The sequence below is a fragment of the Miscanthus floridulus genome, chromosome 1, assembly GCF_019320115.1.
Source record: "Miscanthus floridulus cultivar M001 chromosome 1, ASM1932011v1, whole genome shotgun sequence".
NCBI lineage: Eukaryota > Viridiplantae > Streptophyta > Magnoliopsida > Poales > Poaceae > Miscanthus > Miscanthus floridulus.
Window position 1 is genome coordinate 168,151,993 of NC_089580.1, and position 12,819 is coordinate 168,164,811.

The 12,819-nt window shown below is 42.5% G+C and overlaps 2 protein-coding genes across 2 annotated transcripts; one reads left to right on the forward strand and one right to left on the reverse strand.

The window, feature by feature from the left end:
- The first annotated feature begins 308 nt into the window (after positions 1-308).
- LOC136501368 (histone H2B.1-like) lies at positions 309-1,061 on the forward strand. The gene has a single exon (XM_066496883.1). It carries the CDS (start codon positions 390-392, stop codon positions 834-836), a length of 447 nt encoding a protein of 148 aa, XP_066352980.1. The 5' UTR covers positions 309-389; the 3' UTR covers positions 837-1,061.
- A 4,264-nt stretch (positions 1,062-5,325) lies between these two features.
- Positions 5,326-6,134, reverse strand: LOC136501376 (histone H2A-like). The gene is made up of 2 exons (XM_066496891.1): positions 5,833-6,134; positions 5,326-5,721 (listed from the first exon to the last, which is right to left on the reverse strand). The coding sequence occupies exons 1-2, from the start codon at positions 6,055-6,057 to the stop codon at positions 5,467-5,469; spliced, it is 480 nt and encodes a 159-aa protein (XP_066352988.1). The 5' UTR covers positions 6,058-6,134; the 3' UTR covers positions 5,326-5,466.
- Between the last annotated feature and the right edge of the window lie 6,685 nt (positions 6,135-12,819).

Here is a 12,819-nt window from a genome sequence, read left to right on the forward strand (position 1 = left end):
GTACGAAGGATGGAGAACCATCTCCAGTATCTGCCAGATCCGACGGGGATAGACTTCCTCCCGTTTTCTTCCCCATGGGGGATTGAGAATCGGGATCGGTCCCCGTTGCCATCTTTACACTTGTCTCTATCACTACCCGTGGAAAATTCAACGCTCCAACTCTCCGCCGTCCATCCTCCCGCGGCGGCCTAAATCCAACGCCTGCAGCTCGCGCCAACTCATCGATCCGCGCCCCACCCATCTCCACCAATCTCCTTCTATCGTGTTCCTCTACAAAAGCTCCCCTCCCCTCAATCCCCCATTCCACGCCAAGAAAAGCCTCCTCCCTCCCGTGTCTCGAACCAACCGCATCGCCCCCCGTCTCCCTAGTCCCTGACACCCCCGACCCGATGGCGCCCAAGGCCGAGAAGAAGCCAGCGGAGAAGAAGCCGGCGGCCGAGGAGAAGGCGGAGAAGGCGCCCGCGGGGAAGAAGCCCAAGGCCGAGAAGCGCCTGCCCGCCTCCAAGTCCTCCGGCAAGGAGGGCGGCGAGAAGAAGGGGAAGAAGAAGGCCAAGAAGAGCGTGGAGACCTACAAAATCTACATCTTCAAGGTGCTGAAGCAGGTGCACCCCGACATCGGCATCTCCTCCAAGGCCATGTCCATCATGAACTCCTTCATCAACGACATCTTCGAGAAGCTCGCCGGCGAGGCCGCCAAGCTCGCTCGCTACAACAAGAAGCCCACCATCACCTCCCGCGAGATCCAGACCTCCGTGCGCCTCGTCCTCCCCGGGGAGCTCGCCAAGCACGCCGTCTCCGAGGGAACCAAGGCCGTCACCAAGTTCACCAGCAACTGAGCAAGCTACAGCATCCACGGATTTGTTATGTCTCCCTTCCTAGGAGGGTTCCTTCGCTGTGTCCTCTCCCCCTCACCTCCCCCTATGTATTTGTTATGAAATCGTTGATGTTCTCATCGGGAACAAAGACCAATAGTAAGCTCCCCTGCTTTATAAATCGTGCCGGATTGTAATGCATCTCTTAGTTTGGATGCCCCCGTTGTGGAATATAGTTGTATCGGTGCCTCCCCAGCTTGCTAATTTTCTTCTGCTCTGGTAATTTGGGGATCTAAGATTTTGACCGGAGAGTGAAGAACTGGAGATCATCACGAATTACCGATGAAGATGTGAGGTCATGAGGTCGAAGGGTCTCAGGTTCTTCTTCACGGAGATGTTTGTGAGCATTAACTATGTATTGTAGCCATATGGTTCACCATGTGATGAAATGATGATTCGATTTGTGCCAGAACTTTGAATGTGATATTCATATCATCTTTGCTTGTGAGGATTTGGATTTCAGGGTTTGCAAGTAGTATCATGGTGCTATCAGAATAGATTACTTTTGATGGTCACATAGCGACAATGATGATTTCTAGGTTAGTTGTAAGTTTCTCCATTTGTATTAGCCTGATTGCTTCCTAGTTCCTCCATAAGTAGTTGGCCATAACAAATGCTGAAGAATTTGGTGTATTCGTGCATCTAGTGTTGAAGCAGCATTCTGAGTAGCTCCGGCACTTCAGTGCCTTCATCTTTGGTGGAATGTGTGGTAGGCTGTCATCTTCACCTCCTGAAGTACGGCTGTTAATCGTGTTCTGGAGATGATTCCCAGTTTCCCATTGGTTAATATGGACCTCAATAAATTGAAAGCTGCTGTAAATGTTTCCAATATATCCTTCCCTTTTTTGTATCTTTTTTTTTTGTGAACATTCTACTATCTATGCACTCTGATGAGCGATGAAGCTGTACAAGTTCGGTTCATAGCGAACATACATCCCTATGTCTTACCAGGTATGTTGTCAAATGCTGCCTGTTACTAGTATATTACTTTAGGAGTTGGCATACCGCATCCAGTATTAACTCTGTTTTATTGTGTTTTTGTAGGATTGTCGTTCTATTCAACGGAGGAAGAACTCAGAAGTATTTTCACCATTAGGCACTGTAGAGGAAGGTACATTACCTGTGCTATATACTACTATTATAGGCCCTGCCAAGCTCTTCACCACATGCAGTTGGGAATCTTCATATTTCTTATTGAAACTTGATAGTTTATATCTGGTTTTGTTACAGTATTGGTCGTGCTAATTGAACCAAAATAGCTTATTTTCAGTTTTATGTTGGTCCCTGTATCTTATCAAGTGCAGCTCGACTTATGTGAGACCAACAAACTGGAAGGATGAAGGGATTTGGTTGTCAGATATTCATCGCAAGCAGAGGCAGAGAAAGCTGTTAAGGCAATGGAATGGCAGGGTATATGCTATCTGCTCTGGTCACTTGCTTCCCATACAAACTTGATTTACTGATGCTGATTGTGATGTCTAGAAACTGCCAGCTGCAGCTGTTTTAGTAACCATTTATCCAACACAATACTGTAGAAAATTCATGACAGTGCAAATGAGCTCTGATTTCATCTTTCTCAACTGAACCACGCCGAAGTTGTTGATTTCACTTTTTCTTCTCCATTCACAAACATACTTGTGAATCTTGATTCTTGAAAGCTGAATGTATTATTTATCATACGTATTTTCCAACGAATTGAGAGAACAAAGATTACATCTTGCTGCCTGTCATTGATGGAGCAACCTGGATGACTGCATGGGAAATATAATTTGACTGTATGATTTAGGTAACAATAATGCTTTAGCAGCACAGTTCTTATTTGCCTGGTGAACACTGAACAAGATGTCTTTCATTCAGAAAATCTGCCCCCCTTCTTAAGGTACTTTAGCAATAGGCAGAACTATACCCTCATGGTAATATGGTATGAAACTTGCACCTAATATCCTAAATCCTAATAGATTATTTGTGCAAGCAGACTAGAAGTTAACTTTATTTGGATGTGGAGCAGTGGACTACAGTAACTACTAGATCAATGGTCATTATTTTTTGTCCACTTATAAATAGTTCCATTGCACATTCCTTTCAGCACCATTATATTAGGAGTTTCTAACTTTTCGCAAAATCACAATTCAGCACAAGCTGGAAATTAACTAGTTTCCAACAAGGCAATACATGTTTCCAGCAAGCTGAACGTAGTTTTATTTTGATTTGTAGCTTTATTTTTTCTTAAATGGAATTGTATTTTGGCATATGTTCTATACAGAAAGCTCCAGCTGGTGTGCTCATATTGATAGGTTTTTTTTTGTAAAAATGATTGTTTATGACTGTTTCTGATATTTACTTGTGTATTAAATTTGTTTTTCCTATTCTGTTTCAGTCCCATACTGCAGCCACCACTAATAAGTAATTGAAATGACACATATGGAAAATTTCCAACCCAGGGAGATTCTTTCCATTTAAGGACCCCTTTGGAATGTGGGAACTTTTCTTGTTCTCTGCATTTTTCTTGTAAAAATTAGCTGATTCCAGTGAAATTCATGTACGACTCCTACCTTCCAAAGGGGCCAAAATATCTTTTTTTCTAACCATTTCCACCTGTTTTCAAACCTACATACCAATATACTTTCAATTTGTGAGGGTGTTAAGCCTGGAATTCCACTGTCATCAGCGATAATCTCTTCTGAATCCAGTTGTTCTCAGGTTTCATTTATTGAATTAAATTAAAATGAAAAGCATTTGCATACTTCATTCCCTGAGCAAGTTGTCAACTGGAATCAGCTTATCATTTTTACGTTATATTCTTTATACTTAACTTTCTCTAATGAAATTGATCTTAAAAAATTCTATCTGGAAGATTGATATTTGTGTAGATGGCAAAAGGACACAAGCAAGTAGGACACCCTTCATTGCAGAAGATTCGCCATTTTCTTTCATATGTCTAGTCTTTTGGCTTTCACCGACAAGATTAATCCCCAAGCTTATCTTTCCAAGTCATTACAGTATTCTGTTTTTTTTCTAGTCTTTTGCATATTTGTTACAGAAGTTAGCACGCTTCAGCTTGTGTTCGTTTCTGAACCTGAAAATGAGAATGCCATGAGGTTATATCTGATGCCAAATCTCCTGAATTCCCAATTGCCGTTGTAACTTCTATCAGCTTGTTCGCTTGGTCGTAAACGATCGTGGATTATAAGTCAGAACAGTATTTTTCTCTCACACCAAACCAGCTAACAGTAATAATCTATGCTCGTTTCAGCCGAAACGAACAGGATGTATATACATGTGTATGCAGAAGTTAATTTTGGGTATCTTTAATGCCACCACTATCTTAAACAGTTGTTCTCTATTTGTTCCTGTTGACCTGTCCACAGTCTGGTTGGTTAACAGAGTATTCAAAACTAAAGTCTGCAAAAAAAAAAAAAAATCGATATTCAAAATTTTTTTTAGTTAAGATTTTAATACTCTCTCCGTTCCAAATTATAATACGTTTTAACTTTTCTAAATATATTAGTTTTAATATGTATCTAGACATAGTTTGTTGCTAAGTATATAATAAAATCGATGTATCTAGAAAAGCTAAAACATCTAATAATTTAGAATGGAGGAAATAGTTAATGGCTGAGAACAGATTGGTAAAGGTGTTCTACAGATAATGGCCCTGTTTGCTGGTCTGAAACTTGGCTGAAACTGGCTAAAAAACACTGTTCCGGCTGAATTGTTGTGAGAGAAAAACACTGTTTCAGCAGAAAAAAGAAGCCGAACAAACTATTTTTAAGACAAGCGAACGGACCAATATAGTAAGATGACTGTTAAGCACAATTCTAAAGGTTATATTCCCTCAGACTTGTGCAAGAATCTGTATACCCCAACGAAAATTTATACTGCGATAAGCTCAGAGAAACCAGATGTGCGGACTTTCTGACACTATAAATTGCCAGCCAGAAGCACCTTCGAAAAATTGAACAGCAAGGTGTAATGGCCCCGTTCGCTGGTGGCCGAAACTGATTGAAAGAAAAACACTGCGACTAAAAAAAACAAGCCGAACAAACTGAATATGACCACCTCTCGTCACTATTTTCTACTCCTTCCGTCCCCTAACGAATGCTTACCTGCGGACGGAGGGAGTATTTGGCAAGCCTACTTTCTATGATCCGTAATCAACTAACTTACGTTCAAAAAATAAAGATTTATAACCTAAGGAACCAACAGCGAGGAGATGATCCGAATTTCCAAATCACACAGATCAATCAGATAATGCCTCAATCCAACTCAATGACCTGATCTATAATCCGAATATTATTAAGTAAAGAGCAATCCATCAACCAGATTTGCAGATGAAAAATTTCCTGCACCAGAACTTTCATCTGCAAATCTGGTCGCTAACCGAGAGCCAACCAGGCTGCAAATCACGAATGACAACAATGCAGAAATGAAATCAGGCACAAGATATTGCAACTTCTAAGAAACAAGGCATTTCTTCAATTATAAATCACAGAGAACAACTTGCAGCAAGACAGGTACACATCCAAGCACATTCATCCCATCTACAACCTACGCATCACTGGTAGTGCTAAACATCGGATCTGGGTTGGACAGTCTATGCCTTCTTGGGGGATTTGGCAGCCTTCTTGGGCGACTTGGGCTCCTTGCTCCCGCCGCTGGAAGCCTTCTCGGCCGTCTTCTTGGGCAGCAGAACCGGGTTGATGTTGGGCAGCACGCCGCCGTGGGCGATGGTGACGCCGGCCAGCAGCTTCCCGAGCTCCTCGTCGTTGCGGATCGCAAGCAGCACGTGGCGGGGGATGATGCGCGTCTTCTTGTTGTCCCTGGCAGCGTTGCCGGCGAGCTCCAGAACCTGACCACAAAAAGGAAGCAAAGCGAATCAGCACCACAGAAATAACACGCCGTTGCAAGATTAGATTAACACAATGGCTCAATTGCAGACGAGGATCGTGATGTCGTTTACCTCAGCGGCGAGGTACTCGAGGACGGCGGCGAGGTAGACGGGGGCGCCGGTGCCGACGCGCTGGGCGTAGCGGCCCTTCTTGAGGTAGCGACCGATGCGGCCGACGGGGAACTGGAGCCCGGCCTTCACGGACCTCGACACCGACTTCTTCCTCGGCCCGCCGGCCTTGCGACCGCCCGCTCCCTTCTTCACCTTCCCTCCCGCTCCAGCGCCGGTGGAATCCATGGCCGCGTCTGCGCTACGAGTAGCTTCCCGGGTCAGAGGAGGTCTTGGGAGATCGGAGGAATGCGAGAGTGCGAGATGATCGGCAATGGCAGGCGGTGCCGGGTGGTTAAATGCGGAGGCTAGTGGGCCCGTCGATCCGCGTGCGAGGGAACGGGCGGTCGGATCTGAAGGGGCGTGGACGGCTGCGATGGATTCGTCGGGCACGATCCGTGGGAGGGGTCCCTCCGCCAATCAGATAGGAGCAGATTTCGGGAGTGCGGAAAACTTGCGCCTCCGATCTCCCGCCGATCAGAGGCTCAGAGTAGATGAGAATTTTTTTTGGCATTCAGGGCTTGTTTAGATCGCGGTTAGAAATCAGTATTCGACACTGTAGCACTTTTGTTTGTATTTGACAATTATTGTTCAATCATGGTCTAACTAGGCTCAAAAGATTCGTCTCGTAATTTATAATCAAACTGTGTAATTAGTTATTTTTTATCTATATTTAATACTCTATGCATATGTCCAAAGATTTGATGTGATGGAGAGAGAGTGAAAAAACTTGCAATCTAAACAAGGCCTCAGATGGCGCGTTTAGTTCCCAAAATTTGTTGGGTTTGGCTACTGTTTGACTACTGTAGCACTTTCGTTTGTATTTGATAATTAGTATCTAATTATGGACTAATTAGGTTCGAAAGTTTCGTCTCGCGATTTCTCACCTAACTGTGTAATTAGTTTTGTTTTTCGTCTATATTTAGTACTCCATGCACGTGCCGCAAGATTCGATGTGACACTTTAGGTTGAAAATTTTTGGAATCTAAACAGGGTCCTTTCCAACTCGAGGATTGCCAATTTTTGTTCTCCTTCTGGTGAAAGTTTGGAAGAAATTACTTTTCACCTAAAGTTCATAATCGGCATGTTCGCTGGTTGGTTTCTGGGCTGGTTTGGACTGGCTGGTGCTGGTTTGTTGTGAGAGGAAAACACTGTTGACTGGTTGGTTTGGACTGGCTGAAACCAACAAGCGAACATACCGAATATAGTTTACTCCTAAAGTTTGAATAGGTTTCAGCCTTTTTCGAAAACCAAGAAGGCTCAACATAGAGAAAACTTTTACCCTCAAGTTTCCCATTACATGATTTTTGTTAAAAAAACACAAACTAATTTAGGAGAAAAGGCAAGCAAATAGAGAACCAAAGAGCATACATGCAAAGAGTTTGCATGTGTTTGGTTTGGATGATGATCAGGGATCAGATAGAGCGAGCCCATTTTTACCGTGTTTGGTTCCACGGCGGACGGGGATGAGTCAAACAACTTGCGCGGAAATATTCCTCAAACAATGCCGCGGAGTATGAAGCATGTCTCCACTGACTCCGTATAGCCATCGAGCTCAACGTCAAATGCCTCATGGTATATGGAGACTCCACGTTGGTCATCAACCAGCTGAACAAAGATTGGTCCTATTCCAGTGAGAAGATGGACGCATATTGCACCGAAATCAGGAAACTCGAGGGAAAATTCTATGGTATCAAGTACCACCACGTGGTACGAGATCAAAATCAGCTCGCTAACCACCTATCTAAGATAGGATCTTCTCGCGCCGTGATTTTGCCTGGGGTTTTCGTTCAAGACCTCCTTACGCCGTCTATTAAGGAAGAGAAGAAAGTTCAAGAACCCCCCCCCCCCGTCGAGCAGCTGGTACTTATAGTACCTTCGTTGGCCGCCGATTGGAGGGAACAGTTCATCAAGTATCTCACCAGCGCTGACATACCCGCCAACAAGACCAAAACTGAATGCCTAATCCATCACAGCATGCATTATGTGCTGGTAGATGGGAACTTGATGAGGAAAAGTGCCAAGGAATGGATACTGAGTGAAACTACTTCTCGAGAATCACTCTGGTTCCTGTGGCAATCACGTGGCTTCAAGACACCTGGTCGGCAAAGCTTTTCGAGCTAGTTTTTACTAACCCACGGCAATCACCGACATAGAAGACCTCATCCGATGTTGTGAAGGATGCTAATTTTTCATCAAGCAAATATACGTGCTGGCGCAAGAACTGCAGACCATCCCCGAGCCAGCGTGGCTCCTTCGCCTCGGCCGAGCTGGGCCAGGCTGGCTTGGGCTGAAGCCCCGAGCCCAGCCACCGCCCTCCCCTTCGCTCGGTCTGCGTAGGCCGAATGTGGCCGTGGGCCAGTTGGTTTCCACGGGCCGGCCCAGTAGTAATAGGAAAATTTCGTTATCAGTTTTCTTTTATTACTTGGAAAGAGAAATGATTTGGAAAATGTTTGTATACTCAAATTTGCTCCAAATCTATTGAAACAAATTTTACTAGGTTCCTTGTCACCAGATCTACATGATAAAAATATTGCATGCCATTTTTGAGATACTTTTCTGTAGAGCTTTATTTAACCTTTGATATTGCTGATAACTTGAAAATGTGTAGAAAAACCTATAGGCTTCAGAAAAATATGATTCCAAGTTTGTTAATCTTCTTATGTAATGTACTTCCTAGGAAAAATATGTGTCATGCATGTACTATAGAAAAATTATGAGGTGTAGTTCAGGTGCCTTTAATGGCTGATTTTTGTTATTTTTGCTAGAGAGCAAAATTTGTATAAAACATGCATGTGATAATTTTTGTACAGTGATTATTTGCTGTGTAGAACATAGGAAAAATATTTCCTCTGTTGTTTGACACTTTTCACAGTACAAAGTATTTTCATGTTCATAATCATGCCATAGCTTGTTATTTTTGTGTAGGCTAATCCACTCATTCAAATACCATGAAAATCTGATGGTAGACTACTTAGGGTAGTACTGTGATATGGTAATTTTCTAAGATTTTTCTAAGTAATAAAAATAGATGTTTCTATTCAAACCTATTATTAATTAGGGTTTAATCAAGTGTTGCTTTATGTGTGATTAAGAAATTAGTGAAGCTTTGGTGTATCTTTGAAGCATTTAATAAGATGTGTTGACTTAGCATATTAGTAGTAGAAGAGAATGCAGTAGATGGCATGTGCTTGTAGTATATGTTCTTGGATGATGTTGACTACCTTGCATTCAAGCATATCCATTGTATTCATCTCATCCGATGCACTGATTTCATAAGCACTCACGCACATTGCATCATACAGGATCGCAAACCGAGAACCCAGTCATCATACCCGAGGAGCCTAAGGAGCAGCTCGAGGTGCAGCCGTAGGAAGTGCCCAAAGCCGACGAGGAGGACATTGAGGAACTTCCGGAGTGCCCCGATCACCGCCCGAGCTCCTTCGAGAGAGGCAAGCCCCGGAGCATTTTCTCCCTGGTTTGCAATTATTAATTAAATGCTTTACTTTAAATGATGCATTACGTTCAGGAGTTGTTTGCAACCGTTGCTGCATTATACCTTGCCTACCTTTGTTATACTATATCCTTGTTACCCTGGTATCTGCAGTCGAGTCAATGCTTAGCTGGCTTAGACCGGTAGAAGTCGGGTGATTTCCTATCACCTGCGAGCTATAGGTGGTTACCTAGATCTGCTTGGATGACTATGTAGTCATGGTATAACTAAGTGTTAAATGAAGTTGAGACCGGATGGAGACTTACAGAGTTTTGGACTGTAGTGCTTTTCCGTCTGTGTCGATTAAGGACCGACCGTTGTTGAGTGACTTCATCGTAGTAATGTTGATGGAACACTTGGACAGTTATAATGAATATGACAATATGGAAGTTGTTAATGATCATTGGTTATCATTATTGGCTTAATCACATGTTTGCTCTAGTATAGGTGCAAATCTAGTCGACAGGTTATAATTAATTAATTTGGCAATAATGCTTTTAGAAAGGTTCTTGAAATACTAAAAATGCTTCTTTTTGCAAATAAGTCAGCTACCCTACTATAAAGCCCTTCATAATCCTTGGTGTCACTTATTTTCGGTTATGTCGGGTAAGTCTAGCTGAGTACCTTCTTATACTCAGGGTTTTATTCCCACTTGTTGCAGATGGGCAGATGTATTACGGTGACCCTATCGGATGCCTCCTGATGAATTAGTTGAGCTGAAGAAGCAACTAGAAGAGTTATCAAACAAAGGGTTTATCCGGCCAAGCAAGTCTGAATGGGGATGTCCCACCTTGTTTGTGAAGAAAAAGAAAGAGGGCACTTTGAGAATATGCGTAGATTACAGGCCACTTAACGCTGTAACCATCAAGAATAAGTATCCCTTGCCTCATATTGATGTTCTGTTTGACCAATTATCCAAGGCTAAGGTGTTCTCAAAAATAGATATGAGATCCGGTTATCATCAGATAAAGATTAGGCCACAAGATATACCAAAAACTGCATTTTCCAACAGATACGGGTTGTATGAGTATCTTGTCATGTCCTTTGGCTTGACAAATGCTCCTGCATACTTTATGTTTTTTATGAATACAGTTTTCATGCCAGAATTGGATAAGTTCATGGTCATGTTCATTGATGACATTCTGGTGTACTCCGAGAACGAGAAGGATCATGAAGAGCATCTGAGAATTGTCTTGACCAGACTTAGAGATCATCAACTGTATGCTAAGTTTAGCAAATGCGAATTTTGGTTGAAGAAAGTTCCTTTCCTTGGTCACATTCTGTCAGAAAATGGAGTTTTAGTCGATCCAAGTAAGGTACAAGAGGTTATGGATTGGAAGGCACCGACCACAGTTCCTAAGATTAGAAGTTTCTTAGGACTAGCCGGGTACTACCGTCGTTTCATACCAGATTTCTCGAAGATTGCCAAGCCTATGACAAGTCTATTATAGAAGGATCACAAGTTTGTGTGGACAGAGGAGTGTGAAGCAGCTTTCCACACTTTGCGGAAACTATTGACCACTGCTCCTGTTCTCGCACAACTAGACATTGAGAAACCATTTGATGTGTTTTGCGATGCATCAAAAACTGGATTGGCTGTGTCCTTATGCAAGAAGGAAGAGTCATTGCTTATGCCTCACATCAATTGAGAAAGCACAAGGTCAACTATCCAACATATGATCTTGAACTTGCTGCAGTCGTGCATGCCCTAAAAATTTGGAGACATTATCTACTTGGTAATGTGTGCAATATTTTCATAGATCACAAGAGTCTTAAGTACATCTTTACCCAACCAGAACTGAACATGAGACAACGCAGATGGTTGGAATTGATCAAAGATTACAACTTGAATGTGCAATATCATCCTGGAAAAGCCAATGTAGTGGCAGATGCTTTGAGCAGAAAGTCATATTACTTGAATGTGCAGCCATTACTTGAAGATGGGTTTGATCTGATGCATCCTGCTGTGTTACATAGTATTCAGATTAGTTGCTCGTTGGAGAGTAAGATAATAGAAGGCCAGAAAACCAACAAGGGAATATTCCACATCAAAGAGAAAATAAAAGAAAAGTCGTCTCTGCACTTTAAAGTGGATGAATAGGGCGTGTTGTGGTTTGACGACCGTATTGTGGTTCCCAAGGATCGAGAGCTTAGGAATAAACTCATGGATGAAGCTCACCTTTCTAAGCTATCTATCCATCCGAGAAGTAGTAAGATGTATCAAGAACTAAGACCTCATTATTGGTGGACCAAAATGAAGAAAGAAGTTACAGCATATGTTGCCAGGTGTGACATGTGTTGTAGAATGAAAGCTATTCATATGAAACCTACCGGTATGTTGCAACCCTTGTCAGTCCCTAGTTGGAAGTGGGATGATATAAGTATGGATTTTATCTCGAGTTTGCCCACGACTCAAAAGGGACATGATTCGATTTGGGTGATTGTGGATCGTCTTACCAAGACCGCTCATTTCTTACCTATCAAGACAACTTATCGACCACCTCAATATGCCGAGAAGTATATTGCAGAAATTGTGAGGTTGCATGGTATACCAAAGACTATAGTATCTGATAGAGGGCCACAGTTCATGGCTCACTTTTGGGAATATTTGCACAAAGGCTTAGGAACTAGTTTGATTTGTAGTACCGCTTATCATCCTCAGACAGATGGTCAGACTGAATGAGTGAATGCTGTTTTGGAGGATATGTTAAGAGCCTGTGTGTTGTCTTCTAGGGGATCATGGGAGTCATGGTTACCATTAGCTGAGTTTGCTTACAATAATAGTTATCAAGAAAGTATCAAGATTGCTCCATTCGAAGCTTTGTATGGTAGAAAATGTAGAACACCATTAAATTGGGTCGAGCCAGGAGATAGAAGGTATTATGGCATTGACTTTGTAGAAGAAGCCGAGAAGAAAGTTCATATTATTCAGAAAAATATGAAGGCGGCCCAATCGCATTAGAAAAGTTATGCAGACAGAAGAAGGAGACCTCTTGTGTTTGAAGTTGGTGACTATGTTTATCTGAAGGTCACGCCAATGAAGAAGAAACGGTTTGGAGTCCGAAGAAAACTTGCCGCTAGATTCGTAGGACCATACAAGATCTTGGAAAGAAGAGGTCCAGTAGCTTACAAGTTAGAGTTACCTGAGACCATGAGTACCGTCTTCCCAGTTTTCCATGTATTACATCTCAAGAAGTGTTTGCGTGTTCCAGAGGAAAGAATAGAACCTCGAGGCATCCAACTCAAATCAGATTTGGTGTATCGTGAGCAACCGGTCCATGTGTTAGACACTAAAGAACGTGCTACTCAGAATAGTGTGGTGAAAACATACAAGATACAGTGGAATCATCATGATGAGGGAGATGCAACTTGGGAAATGGGAGAATATCTACAAAAAGCTTATGAAGATTTTTATAACAAATGGTTCGTAACCCAAATCTCGGGACGAGATTTTTATA

Coding starts and splice junctions, on each gene's coding strand:
- LOC136501376 (XM_066496891.1), bottom strand. CDS start 6,057: ATGGATTCCACCGGCGCTGGAGCGGGAGGGAAGGTGAAGAAGGGAGCG. Junction 5,722..5,832: donor TCGAGTACCTCGCCGCTGAG/GTAAACGACATC, acceptor TTTTGTGGTCAG/GTTCTGGAGCTCGCCGGCAA.
- LOC136501368 (XM_066496883.1), top strand. CDS start 390: ATGGCGCCCAAGGCCGAGAAGAAGCCAGCGGAGAAGAAGCCGGCGGCC.